The sequence below is a fragment of the Pipistrellus kuhlii genome, unplaced genomic scaffold (genome assembly GCF_014108245.1).
Source record: "Pipistrellus kuhlii isolate mPipKuh1 unplaced genomic scaffold, mPipKuh1.p scaffold_m20_p_8, whole genome shotgun sequence".
Lineage (NCBI taxonomy): Eukaryota > Metazoa > Chordata > Mammalia > Chiroptera > Vespertilionidae > Pipistrellus > Pipistrellus kuhlii.
In genome coordinates this window covers 21,760,863-21,775,374 of record NW_023425584.1, presented here as the reverse complement: position 1 = coordinate 21,775,374, position 14,512 = coordinate 21,760,863, and the positions used below count along the sequence as shown (strand labels likewise).

Below are 14,512 nucleotides of genomic sequence, written 5' to 3'. Positions count from 1 at the left end.
TGCCTGCCTGGAAAGCACCACACACCCGGCACCTGGCAATGCCGTCCTGCAGTCCCCTGTGCAGGGCTCAGACAGCATCTGTGGGCCAATGTTCCCACCACAAAGAAAAGACTACACTGACAGGTCTCTCGACATCATTCCTGCCTCTGATGCTCTGGAAAGATGGAAGAGTCAACAGCTGTGAGAAAACAGTCAGGACGTAGCTGAGTGCAGAAGCAAAGAAAGTCAATGACAGTTCTATTCCTCTGGCTAAGCGAGGAAAAGCAAAATGACCATGGCTTTGGAGAATATTTTAATCTTTTTATTAGAAGTGTTTCTAGTGCCTGAAAAGTGCTATATTCCACTGGTGAGTTTTAATAGCTGGATATCACAGGCTAACAAACAAATCTTGAAAAAATTTTATGAAAATCCAAATAACTATCATAGAAAAGCAATGCATCTCAATAGATAACAGATTTTACAGTGTTATTTCAAGGGGACTGGGCTACAAAGTCCATTAACAAAAGCATGTTTCTAATTTTATACCAAGTTGAAGAGGAAAGATTGATCCTTTGTGTGTGTATTCACAGACAGCAGAAAGATAATTGCTAAAAATCGGCCTTGGTTGGTTTCTCTTTTCAAGGCTTTCTGTAGATGCCTAGAAAACATGCAGTCTTCTATGAGGAGCTTGTGGCTATCTTACACTGAAAACAGATTTATTTGGGAATAATTCAGGGAAGAAGTGATATCACTCACAGGTACTCAAGCACCAAATTGATCACAGAAAGCTTTCACTTGGCTTCTATCCTCAGTAGTTAGGAGGTACACAGGCATGTCTGGTCTCATCTTATCCTAAGGAGCACTGCTGTCACCTGCCTGGGGCTCACCCACGCCCATCTCACAGGAGGGACTGGGGGCTTTGAAAGAAATGCCTCCTCCGCCAGCCTATCTTCAGCACAAAGCGTGGACCTGCTGGACCTACCATTTTGTTTTCAGCGGCCTGCTAAGTGCACTGGGGCCATTGGGCATCCCTTCCTTCCGATTAATTAAAATTTCAATTTGACCAATGACACTTTGCGATGCATTCTAAGCAACAGGAATTCAGCTCATCAGAAACCTGCCTTTTTCATTCCCTCCTCACTGCATAAGTTTGCAAAATCACTCCCAGCCAGAAAATGACTTCACCCTGCTGCCTGAAAGGGGCCTTCATTGGTTCACTAGTGCAAGGAGAAAATTGAGCTCAGGCAATGGAAATGCACGCACACATTCCTGGAAGGATCATTTTAGAACCAGTTTCAAAGCCCACTGTAATTCGAAAATGCCTCTGCCACTTAGACCCACATGGAGATATGACTAGCCTTGTGAAATGTCGTCAAGTAACGGAGGAGGGTTGTTGTGTTTTGCCAGCGGTGGAAGCGAGCGCAGCCACTGCGGCTTCTGTGCTGGGAGATGGAGGGTGGGGGCAATTTATTAGAAACAGCGTTAGAGAGGGTGCGATAAAAGCCAACATTCAAAGCCGTGGGCTATTGATTGCAAATCTGGCAGGGCTGCAGGCCGTTCTCGTTGCAGGCAGGGCATCGCAGGGCCCGGTAGGACTCCTTAAATCTGTTGGCCAGCATGGAGAACTTGCTGCCGTGGCACAGAGAACAGGTGGCACTGCCCGAGCCTCGGCAGTGAAAGCAGTTGTCATCTGGTAGCTCCCCTTCCTGCAAGAGATGGTCAGGGTTTAGTAACAGCAGCAGTTCGAGTTGATTGATCACATGCAGGTGAAAACACTGCTGGGCTGGGCAGAGGCTGGCACAGAACAAGAGGAAAATGCTTCCCACAGACGGGATGAGGGGACTGGTCAGAGGCACGGAATAATCACAGCAAGTTTATCAGAGAGGGTTCCCCTGGTGGACATCTCTCGGGCAGCATCCCCTGCCACCACGCCTCACGTCCCAAGACTTGACGCTTTTCATCGCCCTCATCACTATTATCTGACATGCAATTTCTGCATGTTCCATGAGAGCAAAGATGCGGGCTTCCTCATTGCCAAATACTAAGAGTGCGCATTTGGAGCATGACTGGTAAGTGCCAGGCGCTGTTCTAAGAGCATCTGTTCATATACCAATCCATCTAATGCCCCAACAATCCCCTGAGACAGTGTAAGGGTTACCATCCCCATGCTACAGGTAGGAAAATGAGACACAGAAATTCAGTTATTCACCGACTGTCATGCATCTTGAAGAAGAAGAAGAGGCTGTTTTTGATCTGAGACAGCTGAGCACCAGAGTTTATGCTCCTATTAACTACTACAGGGCCCCTCATTGTAGTTGTCTGAAGTAGATGCTCAAGACAGAAGGTTTTGTGAGACTAAGCGAATGAATGAAGTGATGGCACAATCCTTGGAAGCTTAGCTCTGATTTCTTGTGATACTTTCTCCTAATTCTCTTTGAGAACTGTCATAAGGCCCAGGATTCAGAGCTCTGCTCTGGAGTCAGAAGCCTGGGACTGAGGCCTGCCTCTAACATCAAGAATGCACTTTGCATAGTTCTCTTAATCTCTAAATCTCCATTTCTTTCCCTGTGGAATGGGAGTGATAATGCTTATCTCTCTGAGTATGGTAGCTAGAATATCACCTGAGAGAGTACAAGAAATATACCATATTATGTGGCATATTAATGGGTTTTCCATGAGAGTTTGTTCACTTCTAAGCCTTGCTAATAAGTCTCCAGTCCTCCACTCCCACCCTACAGAAAAAGGCCCTTTGTCTACCATTGTGTTATTCTCCTAAAACATCTCAAGAAAATTGGCAATCTTTGGACTCTGTGCAAAGATCATACATAGACCATAACCTTCCAAGAAACAAGGGACAATACCAAATCTATACAGGTGGATTTGGCACCAAATCCTGTTCATTTACCTTCAAATCCATTCAATTTTTTCCACCCCACAGTCACAACCCTAGTCCCACCTCTACCAGCTCCAGCAGGAATTCAGTGTGGATGCCTGCCTCCAGTCTGGTGGCCATTCTCCCCACTAATGCCAATTTTACTAAGTTGCCTGCCATTGTGACTGCCACAGAGCACTCAAGAAACCTTTTAATGAACACTTGCCTCCCAGATAAACTTCAGATTAAAACCAAATTCCTCAGAGGATTTAAATGCTTAGTTATGTTTTTCAACACGCTCCTGTCCTTAAGTCTCTCTCCAGCTGGTCTCCAGGAACCTGTGCCCCTACCAAACCCAGCCACTACCCATGTTCTCAGGTGTCAGTAAGTCTTGTCCACCCAACCTCTGGACAGGAGTCCTGCCCCAAGCACGGCAGGTCTCTCACTGTACTGAGAGCTCCTGGGGACTAGACAGGAAGCTCGCTGTGTGGTCCCTTTCACCATCACTTCCTGCACATCTAGTGTGGAGCCAGGAAAATATCAACTGTTCAGATATTTGCCAAATGAACAAGCAAAACAAAGTTGTCTAGAGAATCCTTCCCTTTCTTAATTCTAGGCACTTCCAACACAGCTGGAGTCCAGTGGGTGGCTCCACCCGGCTAACGGCTTTATTTTATAACCTAATAATAAAAATAATCTCTGAAAAGGGAGGCATTAGTTCTGCAAATAGCTCCGTTGTGCTGCACAGTGCCCAAGGAGGTATTATACTTTACTCATTCTAGAGTTAAGAGAATGGGAGTGTTTTCCAACTGAAGAAAACCTAAATCATGTCTGTGCACCCTTTTGTTAATATTTTATTGATTCTTGCCATACTGATATTAACAATGCAGAAATGTGTTTCCTTCCCTTAAAGTATTCAAAATAAATTTATTTGCCAAAATGTTCTTAAAGCAAATTGCCACAGTCCATTTTTCTGCCAAATCCACTCATTTTAATGTTTTAGACTTGATCCCAGAGAGAGTTTAATGGTACAAGTCAATGTTGTCAAAGTACAGTAAAATCCTAACATATTAGAATGCCAGGCCAAATAGTGAAAGATTAACAAAATGGCCTGGTGAGCTCACTGTAGGGAACAAAACCAAACTATCAATCAAATTTTACCTGATTGTATATTGAGTTTCTTTATTAAAAAAAAAAAAAAAAAAAAAAAAAAAAAAAAAAAAATTCAGAGAGGAAGGAGAGGTAGAGAGAGAGAAAAATATTGATGCGAGAGTCATGGATTAGGTGCCTCCTCCATACCCACACTGGGGATTGAGCCTGTAAACTGTGCATGTGCCCAGACAGAGAATTGAACCATGACCTCCAGGTTCATAGGTCAACACTCAACTACTGAACCACACCAGCTGAGCACTGGAGTTTCTATCCTTAACTCGAATTAGCTCCCTTTCCAACTACTCACCTCAACATATTCATTTAATTATTTAATGATTCAATAAATCAAGTCTCTACTCTTGTCTCATTATTTTTTAAAATTCTTCTCAGAAAACAGTAAGAGGACTTAGAACATGGTTGTACAGCATAGTGCAGGTTATGAAACCAACAAACCTCTCAAACCACCTCCCACCAGCTCGATGACCAAGGAAAGGGGCCTGGGCTTTCACTGCAGGCTCAAAGCTTGTTAGCTCTGAAGAGGGTAACCAACGCCAATCCGGAGGCTGCTTAGCTAAGTGGTTATGATCATGAGATTGGCAGTCAGGTGGACCTGGGTTTGACTACTGACTCTGATGACTTCTGGTAAGTTACTTAACTTCTCTGAGCCTAGCTTCCCCAGTTTCAAAAGGTGATCACCAAAAATATCTACCTCACAGAGTCTTCGTGAGCATGACATGGACTCTGGCATGGAAAGCATTGGGCATGGTGCCAGGCTATCATGGGCCCTCAATAAACTGTAGCTATTATTACTATTATTTGTTTCTTATTATTATTATTTCAAAGGCAAGCCCAGATGAAGCATAAAAGAGCCTAGATGATCTGTGGTTTCAAATCCACTGAACTCAGGGCCAGGTTTCCTTCCTTCCATGTTTCACAGTGGCTCAATTCAATTATCCCTCTCCTTACTCTTAGAGTTATTACAGAGGTGCAGCGTGGCCTGGCATTAGCCTTTCCCTGCCCTTTCATCAATGTCCCCACTGCTTCCCTTGGTTGGGAGGGGCTCTTTGGTGTTCTTTGACCCTTTTTTAGAATAATCTTGTCTGGGCATTTACTGCATGAGGGATTGAGCAAACAAATAGCCATTTAAAACACAGTTTTAAGGACAGGCCAAGTGAAGTATAACCTTTCACAGCAGTTTTGTGCTGCATACCTCTGTGCTCGTTTATGGCATTCCAGCTAAGAAACGTGGCTCTCTCCATACTGAATTGAAAGGCAATTGTCATGTCGAGCCTGTTGTTACTTTTGCATTCAGGGCTGCAGTGGGACCTATATGCTAGCTTTTCTGGCTCTCTTCTGAATATATATGCCCCTACAAGTGGAAATATGGTGTGAAAAAGAATAGAATGGGTGTTACAGTAGGGAGGGAATGCGTTGGATGGCAACATGTGGCTGTCTGCCTACTGCTGTGCCAAGTTCTGAGTAGGGTTATCTAGAGAAGGCAGAGGCAGAACACTTGGTTCCAAATGCCAATCTTCTTTCCACAAACAATTACTATTTATTGAGCACTTATAATATGCCAGGCTCTATCATGGGAGGCAATGGAACTATTGTGTTACACCAATATACAAATAGGCCCTGCCCTCATGGAGACTAAATCTTATGTGTGAGAACAAACATTAACCAAATAAGTATTAGACTGCAATTGTGAGGAGTGTGAACTGCCCTGAGGGGTCCCTTCTTGAGAATTTATCCTCATGGATGACAGGGAGGCCGCTCTGAGGAAGGGATGTCTCCACTCAGATCAGGAGCTGAGGAAAAGGTGTCAGGGAATCTGGAGAATATCTAAGGTCCAGCGAAGTTGCCTCTAGTAAGAAAAAGCAAAGAACACATGATAGGCAGTGTTTCTGGGATGGAGAGAATGAGTAGAGATGTGGTAAGAGATGAGGCTGAAGAGGCCAAGAGTGGCCAGGCACACAGTACTTTCTAGAACAAGTGAGGAGCTTGGGTTTTATCCCAAGTGAAGAGAAGCCATTGAAAGTTTGGGGTGGGGGAAGGGGGATGATGAAGGGATGACACAATCAGATTTGTATTTTAAAAATCTCTCACTGAGTGATCAGATTAGAAAGAGACACGAGAGGTTGTGAGCAGAACTTTTAATAAGAGGCTTTTGATAAAGTCTGGTCTGGTCATGACCCTCTTGTTCCTGTCCCCTAAGCCTCCAAGGTGGGGACATCACTCAGGAGCAAGGAAGCCAACAAGTGGAAGGTGAGAGTGTGCCCCAGAGAAAGCTTCAAGTCCCAAGAGATAGGATGTAAAGAGGAAATATATTCACTTCTGCTGCCACTCAAGCTTTTACTCTCTTAGCTTAATTTCATCAAAATTGCTTTTCCCAACTCACCCCACCTTAAGAACTAGTGAATACTGTCAGTCTTCCACCCCCTTCTTAGCATGTCTGAGCAATGGTTTCCAAGGCTGGGAGCTATTTATATTTTTACCTAAAGGTGACAAGAAGTTAGCTTTAATAATATTTTCAAAATAAATTGTTATCCTAATTTTTAATAAACTAGTTGACAGGTGCCCTCACTAAGACTGGCAGTCACTATAAAAATGTACCCAAGGGACCCTGGAATAAACATGATATAAAGGGACCCCACTTTATGTAAAGAGGCAATGGTGTTCCGGCTCATTCATTCACTTTCCACATTTTGCAGTTTACTTGTGCCTGGCCTAGTGGGTTTACAAATTATACTGTTAGTTTTTACTAAACTCATCTCTACAAAATCTAAGGAACTGCAGCTTTATTAAGTTTCTTCAAGGAAACTGTGGGTTGAGGACCCCAATAATAGAAGCACAAGAGAACCCATAAGAAAAGGGCAGAGCTAATTTTTAGAGCAAGATGTTCTAAGCCACATTGCAAAGTAAAAACAACAGATACCTAATCAGATCTCAAAAGAAGCCATCCAAAAAATTAAAATGAGGAGTGTTTGAAATATGGACTTACCACTATTACCGCTAACAATGTACCATTAAAATGCAATAAAATCCATAACATCTTAAGTATTTAGACATCGTATGTAGTCATATTTGAAAGTTTTACTGAAGCAGTGCACAACCAAGACCATTTGGAGACCACTGCAGTAGGGCCCTCCCGGGGGGACAGTGACCTGCTGACGCACCTGGGGGTACTGGTTGTGGGGGAACGTGTTTTCTGTCTCCGCCAAAGGCCCGTTGTTCTGGTCGCTATCTCCATAGATTTCCTCTTTGGTCATCAGAGCCTCTTCTTCAATCTCCTCTTCCTTCTGGAGAATTTTCCTCATGAAATCTCTCTTGTCCATTGGGGTTCGAATGATTTTCAGGTTATTCGTGTAGATGATTATCTTTCCAAAATCTATAATAGGTGGGGACTAGAGAAATGGAGAATGAGCATGGAACCTCCACCAACAGTCACCAAATAAATACAGGGCTGCAGAACCTGCTCGCTGTCCCAGGAAATAGGACAAGAGGAACTTCTGCTCTTCTGCACTTGTGACCCCATCAGACCACAAATCTCCAGTTCATTCCCTAGTTTGTTTGCTTTCTCTGTAAACCATGGCAACCATCTTCCTTCTTCCTGTTGATGGTAGCCAACCAAAGCTACACTAGTCATAAATCTAGAGTGTTGGACTCTGCAGGGTTAGGGTCCAAAGTGCCTATTCCAACCACATACCAGAGCAGCTGATGTAGGGCCAGGCATAATGAGGGCTTTAAAAACACAAAGGAATGCTTTTTTTTTTTTTTTTTAATGTCACTCAAACTTGTTTCTTTGCATAAGTAATAATAGCATATACAATTTATTGAGCATTTACTGTTGTTATTATGATGTCAGACATTGTGCTAAGCATTTTACAGACATTACCTCATTTCTCCCCTGAACATCCCTATGAGGTAGATCTATGGTTTCCACATTCTGCAGATTAAGGGACCAAGCCTCAGGGGGGTTAAGTGTGTCTCAAGGTCACAAAGTTACTCAGGGTCTTGGCTGGAATTCAAATCCAACTCTGTCTCGCTCTAAATCCAAATTCTTAGCACCTACACTACACCATTCACAATCACTTTCCCAAGATCATTATATTTTTATATATTAACATATTATATATATATATATATATATATATATATATATATATTCTCTTGTAACTTGTTTCTGTTCTTTTTCTATGAAAAATCTTTTTATGTCAATAAATATACTTCAACGGCATCATTTTCAATAGCTCCTGCTCCCTTGCTAGATTTCTCGTGTGCCTTAACCATCTGCTAAGGAATCATCTGGGCAGTAGAGAAGCAGGGGAGTAAATGTTTAGGGGTTACTCAGCTAAGAACACACATTTCTTCCCAGATCTAGGACAGCTTGCAGGGAAACACTGGATCTCAATCCCACTGTTCACCAACTGTGAGATAAAGGAGAGTCATTTGGCTTCCCAGCGCCTCGGTGTGCCCATCTGTAAATGGGCTGCCATCTCGTTGGCATGCACTAACCACCAGAGACCAATTCATTATTAAAACACAGACATGCTTCTACACTGGCTGGTAAGCAGGTGCTGTCCTGAGACTCCTAAGCGCTCTCCTGCTACACCAGCCTCTCTCTAGCCAGTCATATAAAAGTTGACTTAGGACCATGCCCTCAACTCTTCACTGGCTTCTGGGTCTATTAAGCAATTAAATATTTGTACACTCTTCCCTGAGGCTAATTATGTCCTCTTCCAGGGATGGCGGTCCTATAAAGAAGATATAAAACAGGGATTGCAAACGCTAAAGATACCATGCAGAGGGTAGGCACTACTACTGCTGTTGTTATTAAGAACTGTTCCTTTGGTCATTAGCGCATGTGCCATCATGCTACACAACCGCATGCTTCGGTGGGAAATGTTCTGTCCTGCCTTTGCAGATCTGCATCACCCAGTCTGTTAGATGCTCCACTGAAGCACTCTCAATCTGGCTTGGGCCGTGGTCCAATATTCAGGTCCCCTTCCTTGAAACATCCATGGGGCTCTCAATAATTATTCATGAAGCCACAAGCTTCCTACCTGGCCTGGTTTCCCTCCCTCTCTTCTAGGGATCGTGTGGCAGCTTCCATTTCCTACCGCTTGGTGCGTGGGGGGTTCCTGTTTCGCACTCTGGACTATCAGCTTCTGAGCATCAGCAGATAAAGATGGTGGCACTTTTGGAAGGTTCCATTTCCACTTCCAGTAATAGCCCCAGAGGCTCGGTTACGAGGGAGCTTTCTTCGCATCTACGGTTGGTTTCTTTTTTTCCAGGCAAAACTCTCAATATACTGAAAAAACTCTGCAGCCCTCTGGTTCGACCCACCGCCTGCCTCTCAGCTAATCAGTATCTGAGACAGCCAGGACAGTCCATTTATGTTTAATGTATTCCAAAGGTGGACGGTCCCAAGTACCCTAAAGGTGTGTTTAAGTTTCAGGCACCCTGACAGCCAAGCTCTTCCTGGTGTCTAAGGAACGGCTCCGGGTGTAACTAAACTTCACATGATCTGGTTGCATCCGATGGCCTGTGAGGAACACCTGCTCGTACATTATAGGAGGCCGGGATGGAGCCAGGAATTTTATGTTTCCTTCCACAGTGCCCAGAATGGTAATCTATGTGATTGAGCCTCATAAATATCCCGATATCAATGGCAGTGTCTGAGGCTGCTATTCAGTCACCATGACACCTCACCGCTGCTCTGAGTTTAAACACATCACCAGGTAGGAAAAGGGCAATGGGCTCTGGGGGCAGGCAGACCTGAGTTTAAATTGTATTCAAATGTTATTAGACAGCTGTGTGAGATGTACCACTTATTGAGCCCCTATGAACTTCTCTTCTTTTTTTTCCCAATTTGTCAAATTCTTCCTCATAGAATTGTGGTAAGGCTGAATTTATGTATTCTGTACAAAGTGGGTGTTCAGGGGATGTTACTTCTCTTCTTTCCCCTTCCATTTTTTATGGACCTTATAAGCTTTGGCCAGTTTTAATTCCTTAAAATATTTTATTGTTTATAACCACTTTCTCTATCTACCACATAAAATTTTTAAAAGTCTCAATGTTTGTTTCATAAGAACCTGGTCATTATAGCAGTGGTAGGTAACATTTACAGAGCATATATAATGTGCCAGGCACAATGCCAAGGGCTTCTTATCTGTTATCTCTCTTTAATCACAACACTCTTTGGAAGCAGGAAGCAAGTACTTTTATTACCCCCATATCATAGATTATGACGTTGAAGCTCAGCTAGTTTAAGTGGCTTTGCCCAAGCTCACACAGGTAAGTGGGTAGAATGGACATTATGCCCAAGTTAACCGAAATCAGAGCCCTTGTTTATTTAAACATGCACACACACACACGTTATTTTTGATGTGGTAAATAAACATAACATAAAATTTACCCATTTTCACCATTTCTAAGTGAACAGTTCAGTGGCTTTAAGTACTTTCACACTGTGGTGTTAATTATCACCATCATCAATCTCCAGAACTTCTCCTTCGTCCCAAACTGAAACTCTGTACCCGTTAAACAATAACTCCTCCTTCTCTCTCTGCCCTCCCCACCCCCCCCCAACCTCTGACAACCACCACTATCCTTTCTATCTCTATAAATCTGACTACTCATATAAGTGGAATCATATGATTGTCCTTTTGTGACTTATTTCACTTAGCATAATGTCTTCCAATTCCGTCCATGTTGTAGCACGTGTCAGAATTTCCTTCCTTTTTAAAGATTTAATAATATTCCATTGTGTGCGTATATACAACATTTTGACTGTCCATTCACCTATTGATGGACATCTGGGTTGTTTTCACCTTTGGGCAGTTGTGGAAAAAGCTGCTATAAACCTGGGTATACAGATATCTGTTCAAGTTCAAAGCCTCTGTTTTTAATTACTGTGTTTAACTACTACCTAATGTTGCCTCACAGCCAGTATTTACTAGGAGTTATTTTACAATTGGGTTCACTATTGAAAATTCATGACTTCCCAGCTCTCGTTTTCCTTACTTTTCATAAACACCACATTGACAACCTGTTCAGTGGGTGCAGGTGCATAAATCCATCCTAATCCCTCTTACATGGAAAGGCTGGCTAGAATGGGATGTGGCATGTGATCAGGCAACATAGAAAACAAGGATAACTAAACCAGACACGAATCTAACCCTGAACATGGCCTCTAGAATCTGGTGTTTAAATCTACCGTGCTGTGTATGGCTTTATAAACCTATGTCTAATCATACATGAATTTATATGAATGAAAAGTTTGGTATTCTGACTTAAGAAGGTCAACAGTTCAGTACTATCTACTATGGCCTTGTATAAGGTACTGAATAAACTACAGATTTGTAAATTCTAAACCTATATATAAGATTTAGGTAAAATGAGGTACTATAAGTACAAGACAGCTATGAACCTAGGACATAACAAGCATTCAGTAAATGGTACCAATATTATTATCATCGACATTATTAGTAGTGATTTTCTTTGCTAAAAAGGGATATTCCATAGGGAAAAGAGTATGGGGAATCAGAAGACCTGGGTTCTTACTCTGACTCTGCACCTGTGACCATATGGGCTGAGTCCCTTAACAATGTGGCACTCGGTGTTCCTCATCTGCAAAATGGGAGTGGTCACACTTGGCCTTCCTCCTCAAGATTGTCATGAAGACCTAATGCAATAGTACGTGATAGTGCTCTGTGATGCAGAAGCCACTCCAGAAACACGAGGGGCTGTTCCTTCCAGCCCCGTTTCAGACCAAAAAGAAACCAGTACTCTCTTTGATAAATGTGGACATGCCCATAATTACACTCTTATCAGTGCTAGCAAGGCCAATACATTTGTCTGCTATAGATGTAGTGTTTGTTCCCTTAGGAAACTAATAAAAATGATTAGAGAGTAATTATCTGAAATTCACACTTTAAAGAGGAGTATAAATCCTACTCATAAACGCTATTCCTTAATAACCTGTATTTGCTCTTTTTTAAGAAACACATTCATAGTCCCAGTGGCAGAGAGCATATCCACATCTCCTGTGAGATTCTGGAAATCAGTGACTACCTTTCCAGGCTCGTCTAACTTAAAAAGAAAACCATGCCTGGGCTTTTAATTATCCATGCTACTGGAGAAGACCACTGACATTCACAAATAAAATACATGTTTCAAATGAACTATTAGCTCACACTTCTTCCCCTGTGTAACATCTCCTCTGGTTGATTTGCTCTTCACCATCTCTTCCCAGGACTCCACCTACCCAGTGTTCATGCTAATGAGCAATGAAAGGGCAACATACATAAACTAACAGACAGACAGACATTGTTTGAAAGCAGGCAGCACGAGGGAGATGGGGATAAAAAAAACAAGTAATGGAGAAACCACATGCTGAATAACTGCCTGGAGTAAAATGAACACCTCCAAACACTTAGCTCTTCCAGGAAACAAGACGACCAGTTGCTGCATCATTTTCTAAAACAGCGGTCGGGCAACCTGAAAACCACAGCACCTCTATGTAATTTCCTTACTGGGGTAACCCAGCCAAAGACCCCGTGCAATTCTTTTTTCTTACCCTGGATGGAATTTGAATACTATCGTGCTTGTTACAATTTCCAATGACTAATCCACAAGCTTGCTATTGTTTTCCCAGAAATATTATCCTAAGAGGGACTTCCCTATAGCCCTGGCTAGTATAATACAAATTTGAAACGTTCAGGTGCTTCTCTAAACTCACTTTAGTCCTTAACGCTTATACCCCACACACAATACCCACCTTATGGTCATTTGCCTTGAAATCGTTGAAGAAAGGCTGGCTGCCCGCCAACGTGTAGGCATTGCCCTCTCTGAACACACTGATCCTTTGAGCAGTCAGCTTAGGGGAGTAGGACCGGGGCTTGGGGGCTTCCCCAGACCCGTAAACACCATCCATGGGTTCCAGGGACTCTTGGAGAAAACTGTGAGGGTATTCCTCCTTTGGCGATTCTAATTCCTGCCCATCTTCGAAGACCTGCTTCAGCACTCGGCCGCTGTAGGAGGAAGAGATTTTGAATCGGACCTTCCGGGGCTTGCCGTCGCTCTTCTGGTTCAGCTTCTTCTCAGAGTCCTCCATCAGCGGACACGTCCCTCTGTGGTTTCCAGGCCTCAGTGCAGCCAGTGGAACTCGGAGCTCTGAGAAAAAGGCACTTTATTTTCTCTCCTCCTGCACATAATTAATTCAAGTCGCTGCTGGGATATACTCAGTTTACAGCAACGGACACCCACACATTAAATATTGATAGACCCCCATGCAAAGGCAGGCGATTGCGGGTTGATGGAGTGAAGGGAGCATAAGACAAGATTGGGTCCCTTCTGAATCCCAAACTCGCCCAGAAATTCACTCCAACCCTGGCTTTTCCTAACCTGAGTAAGTTTATTGAGACTGAACAAGTGCAAGTTCAATAAGGATCAATAACTCAATGAGTTAGCAAATGTCTTGTTATTCTTAACAACAGCCATGACCTAATAAGCATTTAATAAGTGCCAGAGATTTTTACATACATTAGCTTACTTCGCCCTCACAATAACTCTACAGTATATGTATTACTGTCCCTTATTTACAGAGGGGAAAGTGGGGCTCAGAGCAGTTTCCCCATTTATCTGCTGGATGACAGCTAAGCAAGTAAAGGGCAGGGATTTGAACTCAGTTCTAGCTGACTCCAAAACACCAAGTCAAAGGTTTTCCAGTTGTGTCTCATGGAATCTTAGACAAGAGGGAGCCACGGGTTCTGGACTCTGGGCCTCCTGCCTCTGTGTTAACCAGATAAGTTCCACTTTATGTTTATTTTATATAGGCAGTTTATTGCACATTGATTATACTTCAATCAAGTTTTTCTTTTCTTAAGACAAAATAAAATTTTTCTTTGCAAGCATAGCGCTAGGCACCCCTGCCTACTGCAGACAACACCTGGTAAATGCCCAACATTGTGAGACTATCATTGGAATGACTATTAGAGAAGCATGAAACATGGTTTCCTGCAATCTGGTTTAGGAAACAGACCTAACACATATAAAATAGCCTCCTGCTTAGGGAAAGGAGCAAGCAGCTCACTGCTGACTCCCAGCATAGCTATTCTGGGAAGAAAGTGGCCCCTGAGGGGAAAAGGATGGAAGAAGAAGTATTATAAAGGAAAGGGCCCTTGGGTTGGGTCTGAAAGAATGGGTTGAAGAGCTGGGATGGTTTTGCTAATGATATCATTTACTGTAGTGTTCAAACTGACTTCTCAAACTCCTGTGGCCACTCCTAGGAATTCTATCACCACTCCTTTCATGAGTAGCCCAGTACCTTAGGCCTACGTCAAGTCTCCACGGCTTTTGTTTCCAAAGTTGCAGCCTCCTAATGACTTTCCTACACATCTGCAGGTCCACTCTCCACCCTGAGGCAAGAGCAGGTTCCAAAACACAACTCTGTGAATGTCAGTCTCCTGCATAACAAGTCCTAACCCCTCCTTTCAGTGGGCAAGG

General features: G+C 43.1%; 1 protein-coding gene across 1 annotated transcript in view; it reads right to left on the bottom strand.

Annotated features, from left to right (window-relative positions):
• Nucleotides 1–286: 286 nt before the first annotated feature.
• Nucleotides 287–14,512, bottom strand: part of GRXCR2 (glutaredoxin and cysteine rich domain containing 2) — a 49,729-nt gene continuing 35,503 nt past the window's right edge. Inside the window, exons 2-4 of the mRNA XM_036425361.2 lie at nt 12,786–13,180; nt 7,180–7,407; nt 287–1,685 (exon numbers count right to left, since the gene is read on the bottom strand). Coding sequence (XP_036281254.1) covers nt 1,503–1,685; nt 7,180–7,407; nt 12,786–13,121 — 747 coding nt within the window. The 5' untranslated portion in view covers nt 13,122–13,180 and the 3' untranslated portion in view covers nt 287–1,502. The remainder of the gene's footprint in view (nt 1,686–7,179; nt 7,408–12,785; nt 13,181–14,512) is intronic.